The sequence below is a fragment of the Ambystoma mexicanum genome, chromosome 3p (genome assembly GCF_040938575.1).
Source record: "Ambystoma mexicanum isolate Mex_15411 chromosome 3p, UKY_AmexF1_1, whole genome shotgun sequence".
Classification (NCBI taxonomy): Eukaryota; Metazoa; Chordata; class Amphibia; order Caudata; family Ambystomatidae; genus Ambystoma; species Ambystoma mexicanum.
In genome coordinates, this window is record NC_090925.1 from 358,178,739 (window position 1) to 358,196,094 (window position 17,356).

The following is a 17,356-nucleotide window of genomic DNA, read 5'->3' on the forward strand; positions in this document are numbered from 1 at the left end:
TGCTGGCCCTCCATTGGTGCAGCACACACGCATTACGTGGCTCGTAGGAGCGACGTGATGCGTGTGTGTGCTGAGCCAATGAGGGCCAGTGTTTTCACCGGCCCGGAAGACAACAAAGACTTTCCTAATGGAGGGCGGCCGCGGGCCGCCCTCCATTAGGATAGTCTTTGTGTCTCGCGGGCCGGTCAAAAGGGCATGGCGGGCCGCAACTGGCCCGCGGGCCGTATGTTGTGCACCCATGGCCTAAGGTGAGCCTGGTGAGAAGGTAAGAGATGCTTAATGTTGAGATGTTGTATTGCTTAATGTTGAGCCTGTTGCCACCTCCCGTGGTTGTGCATGTGTGTACTGCTATGTATTCTTTATTCATGAGCATGTGAATCCATGCCAGACCCCATGCTGGAGAAGGAACAAGTTACTTACCTGTAACTGTTGTTCTCCAGCATGGGTCTGGCATGGATTCACATGCGAACCCTCTCGCCTTCCCCTCTGCGGCTCTTCACTTGGTCATACTGCCACTTCACGTGCTACCAAATCTGAAGATGGCTTCCAGAGGCAGGGCTTAGGGAGATGGCAGTCATTGGCTGTGGTCAGTATGATGCAGAGATCAGTGATTTGTTACTACTACGAAAGACAGATCACAAACGAAACTGATACTGATTTTTCTTTACCGAGGATTCCCAGCCTGACGACGGGGAATATTCATGAGCATGTGAATCCATGCCAGACCCATGCTGGAGAACAACAGTTACAGGTAAGTAACTTGTTCCTTATTGGCATCTGCATATCAAAGGAGAACTGGATCCTGGAAGTCGTAAAACGCTTATAAAATCTAAATTTATTTGGCATTCTGTCCAGATTTTGCTTTGGGTGGGATAAATCTGATAAATAGGAGCTACTGCTGTTGTCCCCAGTGACTACAATAATGGGAGTAAACAGACTCTGTTCATAGTTGCCTAGATTTCGGCCCTTCTACTCCTTTACCATCCCAACAGAACTCTTCGATCAGCAGCAGAGAATTGATTGAAACTGCCCATATTTGGAAGGATACATTATGGGGGTGTAGGACGTTCCAGGTAAATGCCACCAAATACTGGAATGACCTACCTAAACCCCCAGAATGCAATGGGGAGAATGAAAATCTGGTTCAAAGGCTCACTAAAAAACCTTTTGTTTAAAAGCCTTTCTGACTAGGCGTATCCCTTCCCTAGCAAACAAGATATAGACAGCAAGCAGTTCTAACCTTAGTACTTTCTCTTGCAGAGCTGCATGACTTGGAATAGCAGTTTTCAATCTTATTTTTCTTTTTGTTAAACTGCTATGCTATTTTATCCTCCAATGTTCCCTTTCCTCACCCCACCTCCCCTGAAAGCACTGTCAAATGACTTGTTTTATTTGAGTGCTATATAACCATCAATAATAAATAAAATAAAATTTGACTTTAAATGACAAACTGATTTCGTTAAGGATTGTCGTTCCCAAGCTACTTTTTTTTTTTAAACTCTTCAATTATTCTCTGTAGGCCAAACTGGAATTGACTTTGGAAATTTTGTTTGACTCCCATATGGTCGACAAAGCATCCTATAATTGTGTTTAAAGTCGTCATCCTACTTTTTGACCTGGAAGGTCTAGCCGTACCAGATTTTGAGCTCTATTGCTCAAACGCATTATGCGATCTGGTGGTAGTCGGTATCGCAAAGCATGCAAAGGGTCAGAGACAGAATGTTTCCCAGCATGTCTTTGTATGGTTAAGCTAAAGCAATTCTTGTTTCGGCCAAGTGTGTGCATAAAGGCCAACTGAGCATAGTGTGGCGAACCAGAAGGACGACTCAGAACAGTGACTGACGTGTTTCAAGGGTGTTTATCAAAAGTAAAAAAACTCCTAACTTGCACTATCTTTGAGCTAAGTTCCCTACCTAGAAACTAAATATCTTTGAAGGTTGGGAAAGCCGACAAGGTTACTGGTCCATGAGAAGCCCTAATGGGCAAGCCCCCTATGTGAATCTGATGAATAAAAAACTTTGCATGAAGGCTGGGAAAGCCGGCAAGGTTACAGGGACCAGAGAAACCCGAGTTGGCCAGCGCCCTATGTGAAGTATGTGGTAAAGTTTGCCGTGGAGTCCAAGAGCCAAGGCCTTGTTGTACAGAGACTGTTATTAAGAGGAAATGTACAGAGGATCAGCAACGTCTGCCAAGAAGATGTGGACAGTTGTACCATGGTGAAGAACTTTTGATACAAAATATTGGGCCAGACGCAAGTCCAAGCCAGAGGCCTTGTCTTGGTCTCCGTTTTGTTTTTCTAAAGTGGTAGGGCTAGTTACTTGGTTAGGAGGTGAGGGTCCATGTGATGGCCCCTCGCCTCCTCCCTTTCAGCTTTCCAACCATACACTCCTCAATGTTCTGCCACAATTTTGTAACTGAGAGGCCTTCTCTTGTTCCTTCTTTCTTTCTCTGTCCTTGTGTTTCTCAGAGGAGGAATCTTACTGGGTCAGACAACAGGAGAACAATGTTTTGCATGCTTTTAATTGATGGGAAGGCTGTATATGCATGTTTCTTTCATATCTGTGTAAAGTGGTTACAAGTTTCAAAGCTGTGCACAGTTTGCCATATAGATCTTTAAAACAACTCTGCGTTTTGTAATAACTGGAAAGATTGTATCTTCATGGTATCATGTATTGAATTTAAAGTAGAGCAAATGTAATAAAATTGAATGTCCATTGAAGGATTCTTTTTTTATATAAAAGTCTTTTTTTATTCAAGTGATGTTCATGCAGGCATTCTATTGCCTCTGCCAAGTAGAAAATCCCTGTTTTGCTACTTTGGGGACGCACCCTGTACTTTGTGCTTCTTGGCTGTAATGCTTTGACCATTTTCCCCTGCAAGCCCCATCTAGGTCCCACAGGGGACATGACTCTTGAATTCATGTGTGTTGAGGAACACTTATGGTCCCAAAGGTGCAGGGAGAGTGCTCTCACTCAGACTGCATGCAAAGGTTCTTGATGGTGGTCCCAGTGTGGCTATTTCCAGGGAGAGCTATGTAGCCTAAATCGATATGTTTTGTCAAAGTACAGTAACCTGGCATTTGATTTGTGCTGGTGCGATTGAAAAATGCCCTTATAAGGCAATTGCTGGTGTGAGCTCTGAGTGGGTGTTCATGGGGCTGAAAATGTCAAACATTCTTCTGGAATCCACTTTCCTAAGTTTGCCTGTGAAATTTTATGTGTGGCCGCCAAACGTTTGAATAGTGCATCTGTGTCTGATTGGAGGTAAGGGTCTTCCCCAAGCACTCCAGTTAGGAGATAAAAGCAGCAACATTGCACCAGTACATTGTCAAATTCTGGCATTTGAACTCAAAGCACCAGGAAGTTGGACTTTCCTGACAACCGTGAAAGAAGCTCTACTCTTCAGAACCATTGAAACTCCAGGATTTTTCTGTAGCTGCTCATTTCAGACTCCAATCTTCTAGGCGATGCTGCCGTGACACCTCGAGTGCTGAGCAACTTCCTTTGGGCACTCTCACTCTGTCAAGGGTCTTCCCGCTGCTCTCCTGGGTTTGGGGCCTCTGCTTGTTGACCCTCTATCTTCATCCATAGGAAAGTATTGGAGAATAACTGTATCCTTGTTGAGGGGATTCTGTGCTAGGGAGACCTGTGAGTCTGCCTAAAGTATTGGTTGTCTTTTTAGGACCTTATGAACATGTGACCCTGTTGGATCATACTTTGTGAAAGACTATTTGAAGTTACTTGATTTGGTTAGAGGTTAGTAGCATGCTGGTCTACCCGCTGCCCCTAACAGTGAGCAGCAGATGTTATAAAAGCCTTTTGAGAACAAAGCTGGAACAAGGATTTCCTGAAAAGCCAGTGATCAACAGTGATTGAGTGGAATTGAGTTTTGAGTCTGGCAGCTTCAACTGAAAATCTTTTAGCAAAGTTTAGGAATGCACAGTAGCAAAATAGATCTTGCTGGTGAGTAGTGTTGAAGTATATTCACCCCAGCCATCAAAGACTTTGTGGGTTATACAAAGTGTTTTCAATGCCACTTGTTTCATTACATTGAGCTATTGGAGTTGTTACGGCTATGCGATTACCAGAGTAGGTTGTAGGGACGTACCTGATTATCCACTTGAGATCTGCAAATAGTTTAATCTGTAGTTAGGAGGCACAAATTAAACTATTCCCAAAATCCAGGCTGGATGACAGAAGTCACTTCTGCAGTCGGAGCTTATTTTGTCATTGTTGAGAATGGAATGGTTTCCACAGAATTTGTGATGATTAAAAACAAGAACTAGTTAACAGCATTTCTATAAGGAACAATTGGCTTAATGCCTAGATTCTTTACTCCGAGAGCAGGAGTAGGTAGCCTTTAAGTGGGGGCTCTAGAGGCCCGCTTTGTTACTGGTGACAAACACTCTGTGCTTAACACCATCAGTTGCCAAGATTGGCTGTACCCATTTGGGTGTGAATGTGTGTCTCATCAGTATAAGAACAGAGCTGGAGGATGAAGGAATGGACAAGTGAGGCTAATGGTTGGATGAAATGTTTAAGAAAAAAAAGAAAAGGGGTAGCGTCTTTAGGTACTTGTCAGGGAATCCGAATAGGCTATGTGTTGAAGGGGCCAATGGAGACTGACTGTTGAAAATCGGTAAGAGAGAATGTAATCCAATCCATAACCGTTCCACTGATCTACACCTCCTTTAGTCCGAGCTTAGATACCGCATGGTGTCCAAAGCTGCTGAGGGATTGATGCGCTACAAGGCTGCCACTACCTACAATGTGCACATCATCCACCACAGACCATTGTACTGACTCTGCCTTTGGCACACTGAATGTCAAGATGTGAAGACTCTATAAAAAATCGGAACTAGCTAGCCACTGCCCATTGCTGAGATTGGAAGCAAAGCAATAGGTCGTCAATTACTAGAATTAATCTAATGGCTTTTTCTTTAAGTGGTCTCATTTCATTTGTGCGGACTTATTATCCTCACAAATTGCTCCTCTTATGTGAGAGTTAAATGGAAAGCGAACCAGCAGTTGGTCATGTACAATACAACTAGGACATGTATTGGTAGGTGATGGTGTGCAGTTATATTTTCGAATGTAGTAATTTCGAAAGTCAAAATGTCAAATATTATTTCTAAAATATAAATGTTGAATTAACAAGTCGAAAATGTTTTGACTTTTTTCCGAATAATTGTCCTTACAAGGTAAGTGTAAATATATATTCCATATTTTATTAATCAGTAATATTGATATATATTTAATTATAAATACTTTAACCATAAAATCATAAATATTATATAATAACATTATGAAATACTATAAATATTTTAATAAAGATTACTACAATAAATATTTAATTAAAAGATATATAATTTTATAAATAATTACAAGTGTTTTGGTGATTTGCAACTTGGAATAAACAGTATATGTTTTCACCGCTAGATGGTGCTATAGGATAACAAACTGTAACGTAGATTTTGTTGTTGTTTGTTAAAATTATTTAGGTAGCGTAGTGTTAGGTAGACGTGGGCGCCATTTTTAAAGTCCAGTTCGTATCCACTTTCGTTGCCTTCAGGTCTCCGTGCTGCTTGTTCCTGGATTTTTTGTTCTTGGATGTTTTTTTTCTTGGATTTCTTGGACCTTATGGATTTTTTTTTTTCATCATATGGATTGTTTCCGTTGGATCGAGGATTACTGCTTGGGCTTTTTGGATTTTTTACACTTTTTTTTTTTGCTGGATCTACCTTTTTCACCGCGGATTGGGATAGGTTTTTTTGTTTTTTTTCCTTGGATGGCGTTGACTTTGATTATGGATTTCGACTTTTTCTCCGGTGGATATCATTACCTTTAGGACTGGGATTTGGATTTGGGAATCGTTGGATATGTTGGGTTGGTGTCATTGGTTACTTTTGGATTCGCTATGCTGGATCGTGGACTCTTCAAACTGAGTTTTTTAACGTTTTAAATTGCATGCAATTGAATCGAAGTAGTTTTGTTTGTCTTCTTGGTTAAACTGTTTCACTATTTGTTCAATTTTTTGGTCATAGTCCCCGTATTTTTTTCTTTTTAAATGGGTGTTTGCAAGCGAAAGGCTCTGAGATAGTCGAAATTCTTGATGGGATTGTTCACATAATAAGTCCTTTGAAAAGTGCCACAAATTTGAGTTTTTAGTGTTAAAATTCTTGTTAATCCTGTTATGCCATCCTTCCAATGTATTATTAGTTTTTGGACTTTCCATTACGGCTTGGTAGCAATTACACCATTTTATATTATCTTTAGGTCTTCGTCAAGTGCCACTTCTTGTTAACTGTCCCAACCAAGTGTTTTCCATATAGTCCAACGATTCAGAATTTTCCTCTTCATTATTTTTGAAATATTCACTGTCTATTAAATGTTCGTAAAATTGTATAACGTTTTCTTCCTTTACAAATGCTAATGCGAAAAGTTTTTTCACATTGTGTTGATATTGACTGTCCTCTGTGTATTTTGTGTGGAGTCCTAGTTTTTGTAGTTTTTTCCAAACGGCCTGTGTGAAATGGAAAAAACATCTCTGTATGTATTGTGTCTTTATATACTGCTGAGAATGCCTTAATTTGAGCCATTTCAAAATCCATGATGATATTTGTAGGTGTTTCTGGTATGGCGTCCTTAACTTTTTTGAAATACAATTTTGTAGGTATCTTCAGTTATTTTGGGCATCAAGCCGTAGACTAGGGGTATGAGATGGCTATTTACGGATCCATGTATAGTAAAAAACTGTTGGAAAGGCTGGGGGCATGTCTTGAAAGTCGCGTCACTTTGCCACATTTCGCAATCATTAAGTCGTTTTAAATTGCTTTCTGTTGAAAATATTAACATTTTTTCATCTTTTATTTCTAATGTTGCATGATGAAAATGTTCTCCTTTTTCTGTTTTAAATATATCTGGGATGTTTATATCACTGTAAATTCTTGGTGCTGGCGGAAGATTTTCTTTCTGTTGCTTTGTCCTGTTTACTGTACGCTGCATGTGCTTTTCTGCAGGCATTTGTGCCGAGATGTGTAATGGCATTTTGTCACAGATTCTCGCAATTACATACCCGCTGGCCTCAGTTGGGTTTTCTACTGCTTTTCTCTTTAGTTCAGAGTTTTTAAAATTATTATACTGGTTCTGTCGGAAGATGGTTGTGTCCTCCTTTTAATTTTACATTGGAAGTCTCAGTTATTACCCTTGCTGTACATTTTGTTTTCACATATTCCGTGCACTTCCAATATGTTTTCATTTTTGTTGAATTTCTTATTATAAACGTATCCATCGCAAATTAGTTGTTATCCTCCCTTCTGCGGAGTTATAAACTCCACGTTCTCTGTCATTGTAAATCTAAAATAACGAAAAAAAAGTTTCACTATTTCTGTGACACATGTGTAGAATACTTTTCGAATTGCCTATTTAGTTATATATTTAGTATGGTAATATTACCTGTATTTGCCTGAAGTAGTTGCACTGTTCGTCCTTTAGTCTGCTCTGACGTTAGGTTCTGTCAGGTAATGAAGGTTTGTCACAACCGTCATCTGTTCCTCAGCGTCTAGGTAAGGTTCTTTACTCTTGGTTTTCATTTATTCGTTTAACCCTTACTAATCATCATTTTGTTGGTTTTTCGTTATTCATATGCGTCATATTCATGGATTGGTGACACAGTTCTGCGGGGGTGGGGGTTTTAGGGGGGTAACCCCCCTTCCATAAAAAACGTTACTTTTTCTGACATTTTACATTGGTATGTTAGCATTGCCTTGTCGAGTTTTTTTTCGACTTTTTTTTCGATTAAGTGGCTTTTTCTATTGTATGTATATGATTTCGACATATTTACATTCAACATAATTTTTTCGGCATTATGTTTTCGATATTATCACTATAAACCGAGATGATACTGAAGGCTTATTTGCCACACATGAAAGCATACGCTCTTCCATGCATAATGAATAAATTACTTCTCGGTACTGTGCTTTCTCATGAATGTTCCCCCTCTGATATCCTGTTCACAGCAGAGCTATTATTCAGAAAATATTCTGTCACCAGGGGGGTGAAGCGCAGCTCTGTCTCTACTCTGTCTGATGCCTCTACACGCCCCATGCCAGATATGACGTCCGGGTTCGGTTTTCCCTAGCATTCTACTCCTGTGGGACAGCAGAACTGTTTATCAGCCAACAGTGGCAATTGCGGAGAGCGATGAATCCATGGGAGGACCAGCCATCGGAAAAAACATTACCGAGAGCCAAGTAATTTGTTCTTCTAACTAATGGATTCCTTCCTGTCACTCCTCGTCTGTGATGGACTCCCAAAGAAGTACGTAGACTGGAGGAGAGAGGAGAGCAAGGACACCACCTAAACCAAAAACTTTAGCGGACCGCCCTACCAAAACTGGCGTTCTGGCCTGAAAAGAAATGGAAGCAGTACTGCTTAGTGAAACGTGTGCGGAGACACCCACGTTGCCACCCAGCAGATGCTGAGGACAAAGGACTCCCCTTTGCAGGGCAGAGGAGGCAGCCAATCCTCTGGTAGAATGGGCTCTGAGACCTACTGGCACATCTTTCCAGCCAGATCATAGCATTCAGAGATGAAAAGAATGATCCACCTTGACAGGGTCTGTTTGGTCACAGCCCTGCCAGCATGAGCTCCAGCTTAATCAATGAAAAGCATTTTTTTAATAAAAATGTTTATTTTTCCTGGCATCTCTCGTCTAAGAGACGTAGTAGCGGGGAGCACCCACCTGGACTAGCTCATTTAATCGCTTCGGTGCCTTAAAAGTATTAGGTTGAGGAAAAAACACAAGAAGGTGGATCATTTGAGAGAGATAGAAATCCGAGACCACTTTTGGAAGAAAAGTGTCTCGCTTTAAATGTCACCTTACCTTTGGAGAAAACAAAATTGGGGAGGTTTAACAGATCATGCCTGGATTAGAAGTGATGGCGACCAGTAAAATCACTAAGGGTGAGCAATCTAATAGTACAGGAATCTAGGGGATCAAATGGAGCTCCCATAAGGAATGTCAAAACCAAATCCTGCGCCGGAACCAAAAATTGGTGTGGAGAAAACGGATTGCACAAGCCCCTCAAGAACTGCATAGCAGTGGGGATTGTGAAGAATGAGCTCTGTTCCGAGATGAGCTAAGAAATTAAATGGCAGCGAGTTGCCCACTTAGGCCAATCAATCCCATAACGGGCTAACAGACAGGATGAAGGGTTCAAATCCCTCTTCAGGCACCAAGCCAAAGATTTACACCAACTGCATGCATAATTAAACTTGTAGCGGGTCTCTGAGCTGAGAGGAGCCCATCAAGGGCATTGTCCAACAAGTCCCACTCCTTGTATCTTAGCCTTTCAATAGCCAATCATGAAGGTTCAGGCTGTTGATGTTCAGGTGGAGAACCTGCCCCTTTGACTGGGGAAGCAAGCAGTCTCCTTCAGAAGGCGCGAAGGAAGGCAGATGGACTTGTCAAGAAAACCCTTATTCCACGTTCAGCCGGGACGATCGGGATCAACGTGGTTCCGAACAGGCACAATCTCCTGAGAACCAGCAGAATTACTAGGATTGGCGGGAACACCTAAAAGAGGTCAAATGTCCATTCGACTGTTGGCAGATCCTATAGAGCCCTTTGATGTGGGAATTCCCTGGAGCAGAACTCCTCTCACTTCCTGTTCATGATGGAAGCAAAGAGATCTACATGAGTTTCCCCCAAAAGGAGAAGAGCTTCTCCCGAACTTCCTGGCAGAGCTCGCACTCGTGGAAGGCCAAAGTTTGTTTGCCCAAGGCATCCACTGTAACATGCTCTCACCCAGCCAGATGGGCAGCCATCAAAGAGCTGCTATTCTCAAGAGCCCATAACTACAGTCTCATTGCTTCTCTGCATAGCGGCATGGACCCCATACCCCCCTCGTTTGTTGATGAGGTGCCTGGCAACTCTGTTGTCCGTTAGGATCAGCACATTCTTGGGTTTCACTGAGGGCAGGAAATCGACCAGGGCCAGACTGATCGCCTTCAGCAAATTGATGTGGTCCTGAGACTGCAGTTCGCTCACTGTCAGTTCCGACAGGTGAACACCCGAATCTGCCAGAGATGCATTGGGGACCACAGTCACCTGGGGCCATGGTTGGCGAACAACACGCCTCTCGGCAAGTTGTCTCTCATGGCCCACCACTCAAGATCCTGGACCACCTGTTCCAAGACCTGCAGAAGGTCCGACATGTGACCTTGTGGTCATTGGCAATGGAGAAGCCACTGAAGCAATCTAATGTGCAGTTGTTGCAGAAAGGCAGCAGGTCTTGGTTCTGGTATTGTAGGACATTGACCTTCTGAAAGATGTTTGCCAGTCTGCCCTTTTGAGGGTGAGGGGTTGGGGGATACCGTTCCCAGGCTGGTATCCAAGAGTTGTCTGATAAATCGGAGAGGCTTCGACGGTGAAACAGGAGACTTTTTTGAACTTCAGGGAAAAGCCTAATCTGTGCAATAGACTGCATGTGTGCAGAGTAGGTGCTCCGACACTAGATCTGGTGAGCAAGCTCAGATGAGTAGGTCCTCCAGGTAGGGAAAGACCTGAATGCTGTCCCTCCTGAGGCAAGCTGGTCACCACTGCTAGCAGTTTAGTAAAAACCATGGGAACCGAAGAAAGATCGAACGGCAGGTCTTTGAACAGGTAGTGATACTGGCCCACTATCATCCTCTGGTACTTCCGATAAATGGGCAAATGAAAGTAGGCATCCTGAAGGTCCAGTGATACCAACCAGCCCTGCAGGTGAAGGGCTTTGTAGGATCTGGGCAAGAGTATCCATCTTGGATTTGTCCGTGCTTAGGAACAGATTCAGCAGGCACCGATCCAGTATTGGACACAGACCCCGGCCCTCCTTTGGTGCCAGAAAATGGGTGGAATGACACCCCCTCCACCGTTCCAAGTGCGGCTCCAGCTCCGTTATTCTTTGAGAGATGTTGACTGACCTCCAAGAGAATAGGGTCTGGGGGACATTTAACGAAAGGGAGATGGTAACCCTGTCCGACGTGCGAGGTCCAAGCATCAGACGTGGTCATGGACCAAGCTGAATGGAGATGCTCTTACTCCACATGGTATTCGTGGCACACAATCGGAGGTTTTGCACCTAGTGCTGCTTCTCCTCCTCTGGGGCACCTCTTCCCCTTCCTTTCAAGATTCTCCTTCCTTGCTGTCTTCCTAGGGCTGCCTGGCCTACACCTTTTGCGGCACATGAGGCTGAGGAGTGACACCCCTGAACCTTAGCAGAAGGTGTGAAAGGTGTTGTATGGCCAAACAAGGTTTCATCTCCCACCCTCAGGGATTTGATCAGCTGAATTGGCCACTGCGGACCACAGACTGAGCGACAACTTTGCCAGGGTACAAAAGGCATTAGGGTGAAGCTGCTAGATGCAAAAATGTTCTCCCCCCCCCCCCCCCCCAGGTGTCCAGCCTCTTGCTCTCCCTGTCACGGTGGAGAGAAGGAAAGGTGGACGACTTCAGGTTTGCAGTTGTGGCTTGTATCAATAATCTCTCAGAGGAAGCATTAGTGGACACGAAAGTCTAATCCAAGGGGCAGGACGATGCTTCTTAGCCAACTCACTGTCCTCTGCAGATGTAGAGGCAAGCCTCTCCCACACCTCTAGCACTGGGGCCTCTACTGTTATATTGAATTGTAGCAGTTTCCCTTTTGGGGCCTTCGTCCATGATGTCTCAACTAAAATTAAATCTTGGACCTGGATGGAGCAGATATGCCTACCCATATGACCACTTTAGCCATCAGTTTCTAAAAAGATGCCTTGGCTGAATATTATTTCCAGTTCATGGGAGGTGTCTAGACCACTGGCCGCCTCCTAGATCCGAGGCCAGTCTCTTGATGTCTTCCCAGAGGCATGCTGAGGAAGGTGAAGTCACTTCCTTCCATGAAGACCAAAGGCTCCAACCCTAAGGGCACCTGGTCCACCCCCACCCCCTCTTTTTCGTAGATGTCCTACATCTTGGACATAAAGGGTTTTCAAAGGAACAGGAGTTTATTCCAGAAGCCCCCCGCACCCTCCTCCCTTTCGACACCTGAGGTGCTGACGACCTTTAGGACGAATCTGAACTGGTGCCGAGATCTCCATGCCCGAAGACCTGGCCCGATTTACTTGGGAACCTCGTCCCTCTTTGGGTCCAGACAGAGCCTGTAGGTGTGCGTGAGTGATCCCCAGCGGGTTACCCTGCCGGTCCCAGAGGACGCCGTGGGACCTTTCGGTGCCAAGGGCATTGGCCGTTGATGGAGCCAATGGCACAGAGACTGAAGCCAGCGGCACCTTGGTGAAGATGTCCAGCATCTTCAGGCAAAATTGTTTCCATTACTCCAGACTGGAGGATTGAGTTGGGAAGGGTACCTGAGCCACCTTCTCTGGGGAGTCCCTGGAGTGGTGGCTCTTTTTTTAGAAGAGGACTATTAATGTTTATGTGAGGATCCGCTTGGGTAGCTCAATCTTTTGCTCAGCTTCTTCTTGCCCTTCTCCTTGTGCATGGGTGACCTCTTTGGAATGCCGATCCACATTACCGCAAACGACAGACTGCACAACTTTACCCTTTGCTTTGTGGACGTAGGTGAAGATAATCGCTGCCTATTACCTTTTAGGGCCTTTGGGTACAAGCCGATAAGATAGCTCAGCGGGTTGAGCGCTTGCTGCTACGATCTGAGCGTGATCTGCAGGTCACACTTTTGAATCCCGGCAAGGCCAATTCAGCCTTTCATCCTTCCGAAGTCGATAAATGAGTATAATTTTCGGTTGGATGATATTGTATGTAAATATGTGCTCTGTAAAGGGCTTTGGATAAAGGCGCTATATGAATAACACCTTATCATTACATGAACTAGCATGACCTGCAGTCCTAGTTGAGCTCCTCAACCAGGCACAAGTTTGGTCTGGATCCGATGCTGACCTATGCCGGCTGTAATCCGTGCACTGATTGAAACCCACAGCCATTGCAGAGTTGGGCATGGTATTAAAAAAAGCTCACCAAGCTTGTTCCTGAAGCAAATGGTGAAAAAGGAGCCAAGGTCCTGTGGAGTGGTCCCTCGGTATATACTGGCCCTGTTGTCTCTGGCTCAGGGCACGTAGAGGCGTCGGAGCCGAAGCTGAGCTGCATTGCCTTCCCTGGCGGCTGATATGTTTCTGAAGTACAGCTGCTCTGTGGATGGGCTAGATGAGGAATCCATTAGCATGTATGTTTTATCAATCTTGTTATGCAAAACCATTTACATAATATTGTGTGAACCTTCCCTTTTTATTGTGTTGAACTAGTGTTTTTTATAAACCATTCTGCAACTTCCTAAGAGTTGGCCTCCACTACCTGGCCACTCTTCCACTTGTAGATTGGGAATATCCTGAGACGATCCCCCTGTAATCCAAATGGGTTGATCTATCCGAGTGCTACATATAAAAAATCTCCTTAACACACTCCTTGTTTTGCCATAAACACACAAGCTTGCATACAGCTCCATAAAAATATTTCTTCTCTTCTTTGTAGGCATGGTGTACATGGTCCCTAGCCGTTCTCGCCCTTCTCCACCGGGCGAGCACCTTTTATGTTCCAGGTGTCGCCCCAATAAACTTCCACCAGGATGATGTAGTAGAAATCAAGGTAAGAAAATGTTCTTTCGTTGGGTGAGGGATTGCAGAGTTTTGGTAGGTAGGGTGTTGGGTTGGATGGGTAGCTGTTCTCTGTGATGGGTAGGAGAGTGAGAATGTGCTTATTGGGTGTATATAGAAGAAACCTGATGTCATGGGAGATGTGGCGATTGTGAATGCTAGGTTGCTTGTGAGCAGTCGCAACTGTGAGTTCCTTAACTGTGCTTTGTAAAATACTACAATACATAGTTTTCTGCAGAAAGCTACCCCCGACTTTGAATATTGTAAATGCCATTGCAGGTGAAATGGAGAAGTATGTTTGATAACCTTAATCTTTTGGCTTTCTGTCAATTAATTTTTTTTCTTCTGGGTCTAGGCTGTGAAGCTCACCAGTTCTCGGACCCAGCTTCCTTATGAGTATTATTCGCTGCCTTTCTGCCAGCCGGATAAGATCACCTACAAGGCAGAGAATCTAGGTAAGCTTTGCAGTTCTCTAATTAAATTGGTATCGCTCTGTGGTTTAGAAGCTAAGAATCTTAAGATCTCTAGGCAGCGCCAAGTGTTGCCATGATATCTTCACAAAGAAGTTGTGCTTTAACAGAGTAAAGGGCTCCCTCAAGGCCCCTCTTGGAGGAGCATGATTTCAAGATGAGTCTAACAATTAAGGTGCCCTGCCTGATCCATTGGGATTTATCAGGTTTAGTCGGCGGCTACAGAAGATCTTTCCTAATGGGTTACTGTGATGGGAGCGTGCATGCACCAATGGGCTGGTAGAATGATACCCCTCTGCCAATTGGATTGCTCTCTTTGTGCAAAGTAGCACACCATTCAAAACATGTATTTTCTATCAGGCCAAAAGACTCCCTTGTTTGCTCTATCTAATGTGCAGTTGATGTCGGGGGAGATGTGCTCTTCCTAGTGGACCCGGTTATCTGGACCTGCATTGGAGAACAGCTCTAATCAATTGCTGGGCATAGACTCTTGCATGCATGGAAAGTTCTGCCTGTTTGCGCTGAAGTGCTCCTGTGTACAAAAGGTGTTAACTAGTGGGTCACTTAAATTGGGGGTGAGAACTTGACCCCAGAGTAGAAGGGTGCTTGCAAAGTTTCCATGACATGATAGTTGGGCAGACAATGCCTCATTTGTATGTAGGTTTTTGATAGTTTTTGGTTTCCTGCAGGTGAAGTTCTGCGTGGGGATCGAATTGTTAACACTCCTTTCGTTGTGAAAATGAATAGTGAGAAAAAGTGTGAGGTTCTGTGCTACACACCCAGCAAGACCATGACACTCACTGTCACTGAAAGTAAGCTAATGGCAGAGCGTATCCAGGAAGATTACTACATTCACCTGTAAGTTCTACTCTGTTGTTCCTGTGCATTTTGAGGGGGGTTAGGAGTGGTAGATCTTTTTGGACTTGCTCCGTTTTCAATAAAGTTAAGAGTAGGTCTTTCAGTTCCTCTTCTGTGTTTTCAGAATTGCTGATAACCTTCCAGTGGCAACCCGTCTGGAGCTGTATTTAAACCGTGACGATGAGGAAAAGAAAAAGGAAAAAGAAATTCAGTTTGAGCACGGTTACCGGCTTGGATTCACGGAAAACAACAAAGTACGTACGAAGGCCACCTCTGGTCCTGTACTCCGTGGAGCATTGATCTGACCTGATTTGAAGCGGGAAGGGGACTCTGGAAGGCAACCACACCAAATTTTACAAAATTGGAGGGCAGTACTTGACTTAAAAGGACACAATGCTATACCATGCACTTGGCAGATCACTGTGGAAAGATAGAATTCTCTCATGTTGGTTTAGTAATTACATCTGATTAAATTCTATGGTTGGCTACTGTACTAAGTAGGCCCTGCTTACAAGATGCACTTTGGTGCTTGTGCAGCGCATGTATTTTGTAGAGTGCATGTCCCTGAGCTGATATGCACCACTTTTTTCTTTTAGTTTAGTTTTTTTTTGTCTCGCATAACATTTGTTCAATGTTGTTAACTTGTTGCCTTCTTGTTCTCCTAGTTCTATGTGCACAACCACCTATCATTCATCTTGCATTATCACCGGGAGGATGTGGAGGAGAACCAGGAGCACACTTTTAGAGTTGTGCGCTTCGAAGTTGTTCCACACAGCATCAAACTGTCAGGTAAAAGAAGCAGGGTTAGTTGGAATCAGTGACACCAGTGCTTGTGTGAATTTATTTTGGGAAAAATGAGTTATGTTTGAACATTTTTGTACATCTGTGGGGAAGAGTTGGTGGAAATTGAGTGACGTAGAGTCAGGCGCATAGTGTTGCTGCTGGCAGAGATAATAGACCATGGATGTGGGTGGTTCTTTGGTGACACCTAGGTGCTTGCAGTGGTTTTGTACTCTAGTAGCTGCAACTGTTGTTTGGTAGGAAATAGGAGGGTCCCCAAAAACCCTAACCGACCCAAACCTGCCTTCCGCACCCTTCCAAATGGATGTGGGGGTTCATGATCTTTGTAGTATTTTAGAAGCTTGCTAGATCTGGGAGAGTTATGGCAGGTGTTGTTTCATGGAGGCACATTTCTAGGTCCATAGAGGGGGTAGATTTGGTGGGCAATGGATGCAAGATTGGTTTAGGTGATTCACAGAGCTGAGAGGCTTGCCCAGTTCCCCAGTGAGATTTGTTTTAGTTGTAGTTTCGTATTTCACAGGGATCACTGCTGTTCTGGTGGCCAGGGATGTGATTAGTTAGTGGCTGGTAGTGGTGGGTGGGCAATTTTTGTGTCCAGCTTCGGTAGTTTTGGTTTCTCATGGTCCGGATGCATAGCATTGTGGGCTGATGTGGTACAAATTACTTTGTTGGACCACAAAGGGTTGTAGTTCCTTTCTTGGCTGCAAGGTTTGGTGTCCAATAGGCAATTTGTTTGTTGATCGGAGGGATGGGTGCTGTTACTTTGTTTGGCAGCCAGGGGGAATTGCTTAGTTGGGCCACAATATGGTGTTACCTAGTTTAGTGGAGTCGCAAGGAGAGTGAGGGCATTACCCTTTTGGCTACAAGTGGGGTGAAGTGAAGGACCATGTTCAGTTGTGCTGTAAGGCTGGGAATTGCTTTGCATTAGGTTAAAGGGAAGAGCATTGACGAACTCTGTACAGATTACCCTACGGGGAACTGAGCATTTCTAAGACTGGGGAGCCATACACTGCTGATTGGGTTGCAATAGTTGATACATTCACGGGGAGTTGATGGGATGGCACTGGCCGATAAGAGATCAATATATTTTCTCAGTAACGTTTGGATTATTTCAGTATGCTACAAAATCATTTTGTAGTAACATCTGTGCACACATGGTAGGGTCGGATGGGTGTCTAGGTTGATTCAGGGTGATGCCAGCGGATAGCTCTGTTGCTACTTCAAAGGAAAGTAGGTTATTTTGGGCAATTTTGAAGCCCAATACTTTTGGTTTGTACAAATCGAAAATTTTCTTGGCCCGTTTGAAAAAATAGTTGTGTTGCATGTCCTTGCCATTTAAAATTCTAGCTTCCATAAGTTGCTGGTCTTGCAATGTAGGTGTTGCTGATGTGGATTGCAGAAGTCTCTGACCTCGGTTTTAGAAGGCGCTTTCTGCTTGTTCTCTCCTACCAACCTCAATCGCCATTACTGGTAGGTATACCCGCCCCACCCCATGGCACAGTTGTGCTTTGCATTGTTTTTGCTCAGGGGAGGGGCTGTGGTGGTTTTCAGTAATCTGCCGAGGAGAGCTGGGCATTTACCTTT

The 17,356-nt window shown here is 44.0% G+C and overlaps 1 protein-coding gene across 1 annotated transcript in view; it reads left to right on the forward strand.

The window, feature by feature from the left end:
• The window catches only part of TM9SF4 (transmembrane 9 superfamily member 4), a 263,480-nt gene that overhangs the window by 89,949 nt on the left and 156,175 nt on the right, over nucleotides 1-17,356 (forward strand). Inside the window, exons 2-6 of the mRNA XM_069651011.1 lie at nucleotides 13,522-13,635; nucleotides 13,999-14,098; nucleotides 14,803-14,971; nucleotides 15,096-15,225; nucleotides 15,637-15,760. Coding sequence (XP_069507112.1) covers nucleotides 13,522-13,635; nucleotides 13,999-14,098; nucleotides 14,803-14,971; nucleotides 15,096-15,225; nucleotides 15,637-15,760 — 637 coding nt within the window. The remainder of the gene's footprint in view (nucleotides 1-13,521; nucleotides 13,636-13,998; nucleotides 14,099-14,802; nucleotides 14,972-15,095; nucleotides 15,226-15,636; nucleotides 15,761-17,356) is intronic.